The sequence below is a fragment of the Nestor notabilis genome, unplaced genomic scaffold (assembly GCF_000696875.1).
Source record: "Nestor notabilis isolate BGI_N333 unplaced genomic scaffold, ASM69687v1 scaffold3967, whole genome shotgun sequence".
NCBI classification, from domain to species: domain Eukaryota; kingdom Metazoa; phylum Chordata; class Aves; order Psittaciformes; family Psittacidae; genus Nestor; species Nestor notabilis.
Genome location: NW_009934948.1, coordinates 65,617 through 72,047, shown reverse-complemented (window position 1 = coordinate 72,047; position 6,431 = coordinate 65,617). Strand labels below are relative to the sequence as shown.

At 40.0% G+C, this 6,431-nt stretch overlaps 1 protein-coding gene across 1 annotated transcript in view; it reads left to right on the top strand.

The window, feature by feature from the left end:
• Window positions 1–864: 864 nt before the first annotated feature.
• The window catches only part of LOC104408092 (kinesin-like protein KIF26B), a 58,235-nt gene continuing 52,668 nt past the window's right edge, over window positions 865–6,431 (top strand). The window contains exons 1-2 of the mRNA XM_010017576.1: window positions 865–1,122; window positions 3,995–4,178. Coding sequence (XP_010015878.1) covers window positions 874–1,122; window positions 3,995–4,178 — 433 coding nt within the window. The 5' untranslated portion in view covers window positions 865–873. The remainder of the gene's footprint in view (window positions 1,123–3,994; window positions 4,179–6,431) is intronic.

Sequence of the window (6,431 nt, the reverse complement as noted above, 5' to 3'; positions counted from 1 at the left end):
ACCCAGACCTTGCCACAGTGCATAGAATTATTTTATTCACTGATCTTTTTCCACATAGGTACAATATAAGAAATGAAACAAGGTAATGAAACAACTAGTACTTGCCTGAAAGGATGTACACCTTTACCATTTGGCTTATAAATTTAGGAGCTTCACAAAACTTGTCTGAAAGCATTATATGTAGAGACATGTAAAGCAGTATAACATAGTACTCTGTTCATAGCAAACTTTTACAGCAGAGACAAGCCTGGGGTATAATTTCATAGCCAAATAATAGCAGACCAGTGGAAGGTTTTGACCCAGATAAAATATTTCTTATTGTGGACCCATTTCTGCACCAAGTGAGCACATGTACCTGGGTTGTTTTGGTTTGGGATTTTTTTTTTTCCTTATTCCTGGATGAAGTTATGTCTGTATGATCCTGGGACCAGGTTTATATCAGTCTGAACCCCAGGGTATGAAGAATAATATAGTGCTTTGAGGTAAAATACTATTCAAAGAATACCACACTCACAGCATCTAAAGCAGGGATTTTTAGAGACTGTGGCTCTCCTGCCTTGCTCAATTCTCCCACTATTCCCCCACATCAGAGACTGTACTGTTCTGTCGTAGGGACCTGTAACACCCTGTCTGTGGAATGGGAGATGCATGAGGTAGTGATTTTTGAAAGCAGTTCAAGATTTCCTCTGCATTTTCCATGTATTATTGTGTGCCTGCCTATCTTTCTCCCTTGCGGACTATCCTTATTGTAGTGAAGAAGTTGTTTTCATGAGGCTGTGCAGGATACAGTCTCTTGGCAGTAAGCTGTGAAGATCCTGGGAGTGATGTTCTCTTTTCTCTATCCCCTTGTCTCTGACAGGGAAGTCATACACCATGATTGGAAAGGATGATTCAATGCAAAACCTTGGCATAATCCCTTGTGCCATCTCCTGGCTCTTCAAGCTGATTAATGAACGCAAAGAGAAGACAGGAGCCCGCTTCTCGGTTCGAATTTCTGCAGTTGAAGTGTGGGGGAAAGAAGAAAATCTGAGAGACCTGTTGTCAGAAGTAGCTACAGGCAGCCTGCAAGATGGCCAGTCCCCAGGTGTCTACCTTTGTGAAGACCCCATTTGTGGCATGCAGGTGAATCCAAGGTTCATTTTACACTGAAACAAGCAATATGATTTTTTTTTTCCTTCTTTTTTTTTATTGAGATGATTCAAATTCAAGAACTACCCAGAGCATTAAGTTTATAGACTTGAAAGTGTTTACTTTAAAATATGCAAGAAGTTTATGACCTGCAGCTGCTGGGCCATCTGCTCCCCTGGCCTAAATATTTTACCTCTGGTATAACTGATACTGAGCAGGGGCTTGTGTTTGCAATAAAATGTGAAAACACTAGATGCAAACAAAAATGCACCTCATTCTTAAAAAAAAAAAAAAAGTGATCTCTCTTTTGTAAAACAACAAGCTGAAATATTTACAGTACTGCACAAATAGCTGCAGGCCATTAATGTGGCTGTTTATCTCTTTATAAACTATTTATAGCATTTGCATTAGCAACATTGTAGGAAACATTAATCGCTACTTATTAATTGCTGCCAAGAAATAAATTCCTGAGCTGGGCAAGCCAAGAGCAACTTGAACTCTCCTTATGTTTGCAGGTTTAGAAGGAATGAGTAACTGGCTCATGTCTTTCCTGGGTAACCACTAGAAAGTCTCAGCAGCCCTATTTCCCCTCCTCCCTTGGTTTGAGGGGAAGTAAGGCCTATTCTTTATTTTTGCTGTCTGTGAGGGAGTAAATCTGATTTTTGTATGAGTAGATGAAGAGGGAGCGAACCAGGATAATGGAGCTTGAATGCATTCTTTCAACCTTAAAAGCAAAGGCTGCATCCACCGAGAACCTGCAGAGCACTGCCTATCCAAGGATAGGGAATGGAGGGAGACAGAAATGAACCTACAGGGTCATGTACCCTGTTTCCAGCTCCAAGAATCTAGAAATCACGATTCACATCCACAAAAGTCATGAACTGTGGGATTTTTAATAGCAAATAATAAGTTTTGTGTTTTATCTCTTCGTGGTTCAAGCCTTTTAGGCATATTGAGATAATATTTTCCATTCTTCTCCATTCTACCCAAGGACTACAAAGTTGTGTCTTGATCTTATATAACAATCAGGGTTCTCATTCTCACTTAGTTCCTGGCTTGAGCGCTTAATGGAATACTTGCAGTATCACAAGAGGTCTGATCCTCTGGTATCCAGTAACGTGTGCAGTCTAGAGAATATAAGATGGGAGGCTTGAGTCTTCACAGCTCTTGTTGCGGTGGTAGATAGGTTAGTTAAGCATACATATGTTACCTGTGTTATGTTAACTGTCTAACAACTAGGCTTTCCATAGAGCTTAATTCTTTACTGAGGTAATTAAGCAGAATAACAATAATAAAGATCCCATTATTGTTACTTATTTTCATATAGATACACATAGAACAGCTATATAAAAAATGAATTATTTTAGATCAGTGGGGACAAGGTAGCTTCATGAGACATCTATGTATCCCTACAATGTAAAATACTGAATTAAATTGCAAGAAAAAAAACCTTTTTATATGTGTTTACTAGACATAGCGACATTCTGGAGTCATGTGTCCTACACCTGAATTCTCAAAATTCTCAGATGAAGGGAGGATATTACATTATAGCCATACAGACATGCAAAATCAGCAGTGTATAACAAATAAATAATCAGCGTATGTCGTACTGTCTGTCATTGGGCCTTTCCAAGTCCACATATTTTCTTGTTGCTTACATTAGTGAGATCAGCCCACAGCCTGCCTTCTGCTTGCCTTGTTAACTCCTTCCTGCCCCACTCTCTCTTTCTAGAGAGACCTTAGCTTTCAGCTGTGTCACCGCCTCCCATGCACAGCCCTGGATTAATCCCTCCTCAGGCTGATTACAGGTCATCAGGAGAAGACAGGAGCACTGTCTTCTTCAAGAGAACTGTAACAGTATTACGTAGCAGGGGAGCAAACCCTGAGAATGGGAGTTCCTTGTTGTTTTTATGCCAGGCAAAACAAGTTTATACTATGGGCTGTGGGCCAACTCTGCGTACTGCCAAAACTAATGCCGCTAGATTGCAGAGTCACATGTCTCTTCCACAGACATACTAATCCTAGGTGACATGAAACATGCATGCATTCCTACTGTTATAGGGGGTTAATAATATCTGCCATCCTATGCTATCACTTTGGAGAGATAAGAACAGGCTGGTGACTGGGATTGAAGTTGCAAATGTGAATGTATGTACATTACCTGGCTTGTTCCATTTTATGGATTACCCTGGCTCATGAGCAGATGCATGAGTTTATGTATGAAGGGACAAGAATAAGGCATCTCTTCTCTGCTGCTCTCCACATGCTATGGGGCTGAACACAAAATTCAGTCCTGTTTTTCCCCAGGTTTAGCTGTGAACTGCTCTCTTCAAACACTTTCTGAAGGGTAACACATAGTCCTGCCCCTGCCATTCTTCACCAGCTGTTGAGTTTGGAATCAACGTGTCTTCCACACTTTCTTTTTTCCACTTCCAACCATCAGAAAGATGTGGTGATTGTCAGAGCCAATAATGCAGGGGGGAAAAAAGGTTGTAAAAATAAAGAAACTAATGAATAATTCATAAGCAAAAATAACTTCAAATTCTGGGAAAGTGAAGGAATAAATTTATGTGCGTGTCCTGCCCATAGGACAGTTTCCAGTTGCTGGGGCGTATGTGCAGCAACTGCCACCAGAGGTACCCCAAGTGAGAAACCTCAAAAGCCTGGATTAAATTGTGGTGGTCCTGGAGGACATGGTATTGCCACTGCCAGTGTCGGAAGGGTCTCATTACGCCAGACAGCTCCTCCTTTTTTGGTCCCATCAGAAGCCAGTGTATCCAAAGTATGTGTTGACTTTGGGAAGTTGTCTGGAAGTGTTGACTTGTGAGGGAGTTTCTAGGTCATTTCTCCCTTGTGTTAACTGCAGCTTCAGAATCAGAGTGAGCTCCGTGCCCCTACAGTGGAGAAAGCTGCCTTCTTCCTTGATGCCGCCATCGCTTCACGTCGCAGCAGCCAGCGGGACTGTGACGAGGAGGATCACCGCAACTCTCACATGCTCTTCACTCTGCATATCTACCAGTACCGCATGGAGAAGAGCGGCAAAGGCGGAAGTAAGCTGTTCCTTTGCTCCCTTCTGTCTTCTCCAAACCTTCCTGGAAATTGGCTTTAAACAGCCCCTTAAACAATATTCTTTAGTGGTGAAAATCAGAAGAGTTCTCCAGTCAGCATGGGGTCAGGCCATTCGTACGGGCATGCTGTCCACCTGCCTGTTAAAGACTCACCAAAGCCGTTAAAGGCCATTGAAGATTATTACTGTCACTTGTCAATTTAGTTGCTGTTATGGAGATACTAGCAGTCCTCAGCACTCTCTGGCTCTCTGTATCTGAAAAAAAACCACGTGCTTTTCAGATTGGTTGTTAGTATTATCTTTACTAATAGTGTTGAGGTCATGGATTAAAACATTGTGGCAACAGGAATTCCTTGCCACCCTTATAGTAGCTGTTCCCCTTCTGCACCTAAATAAGGCAGTGTATGTGGAAGCTGATGTTGGTAATCCATAGACTGTACGTTTTCTTGGAGATTCATAATATTTTAGTTGCTGGTCTGACTACATTGTGCACAAAGGGCTCTCGTGGCTCTGGGCTTTTCAGATTGGCTTGCTCCTTCTCTTTGCCATAGATGCTTTCATTGGCTTTTGTCTTTACTTCCATCTCCCACCTGTAAATGAAGAAAAGATGCTTCCATGTCTACTTACATGTTTCTGTTATTTTCAAAGGTTTCCTTTGTCTTGCACCATTTATATTTTTTTATTGTATTTATCTTCTTTTTCAAGTCTCCCAAATGGTTTATAACTGGAGATATACCGAGGCATTTTTTTTTAAAGTAAGTTCCAGTGGTAAAAGATTTGTATACAGTATGAAGCACCCTCACTGAAAAAGAAAACTTTTACACTGAAATTCTTTTTTTTTTAAATAATAATTTTTTACAGAGAGAAAATGTTTGTTTGAAAGACACCAGAGACCTCTGCTTCTTTAAATTTGTGGGCTTAGGCAATTCTGCAGGAGTAGCATACATTTCAGCTCCTGGATCTGCATAGGTTATTTGTAACACAGAATAGATTGCAAGCTATTGTGTGTAGTCGGTGAACACCCACCACAGTATTAATGGCTAATGTTTGAATGCAGAAAACTTACATTGGCTGTACTTACTAAAGAAAAAACAGAAAGTTGTTCTAAATGGAAATGCAGTTTGCATGTGTTTAAGTAATAACCCCAGTGCAACTGGCAAACAGAAATCTCAATTAACTAAAGGTTTATTAATTAACCACCCTGCGGTGGAAAGGAAGACTGAATGCTCAGACAGACTTGTTCATAGGAATTAAGATGGCTAAATTTGAGGGAATTATTATTAATTTTTTTTTTACTGCATGCAAGTACATGTACACAGTTCTTTTCTACTATTTTCAAATGCAATTAATAAAAAGAAAAAATAAAAGTTTTGCTGTGGCTATAATGACTCATTTTCCATAAATGAAGACGTGATCCTGTTGGATTATAATATGGCATGCTTTGCCCACTGCCTTGAGTTATATCTTTTTCTTATGGCCATACCACCTCTTGTCTTCAAGTTCCCATATCTGACTGGTCTCACAAGCCAGACAGGGTCAGATCTCACCGATAATTGAACAAGGGGGGAATTCCAGCTGCCTAGAAAGGGCGCCTAGTGATTATTGCTGTCTCGTGCTGTAATGAAGGACTTTTTAGAAAAAAACCCACATGCAGATAGTAGAGATCTATAGGTTCCAGTAACAGGATTTAAAAAAAAAAAGAAAAAAAAAAGAAATCCAGCTTCTTAAAGGGCTGGGTAACGTATGATTTTGGTAAAATTGACTGTGAGAATAACACATTGGTACTGCACTTACCTCCTTGTTAGATTCATTACCAGGAATGTCATGAAGCAGGCCTCATACCATTGAAATAAATGGCATTGTGGCAGAACTGTCACAGTCATTTTTCAGCTGTCAACTCTGCAAAGTCTCTGTGGCCATACACAAAAACAAGTGTGAGGATGTTCCACTTCTTTTCTTTATAGTTGCCAGGCATATTAGTGCAGAACTTGCCTAACAAATAACTTCATTTTAATCTTAAGCAAGTGGATCTGCTATCCTTGAAATGTCTTACTTGTAAATTAAATAAGAAGGAAAGATCCAGTAATTTCTCTTATTCTGGATTTCCTCAGCCCGTGTAATAGGACTTTGTGTGGGAACAGCATGATTGAGATTTTGAAGAGTAATGATTTCTTTCATTTTCTTTTATTTCCCCAATGTCTGGTGATCTTAGTAACAGAAATATTTATTTAATATA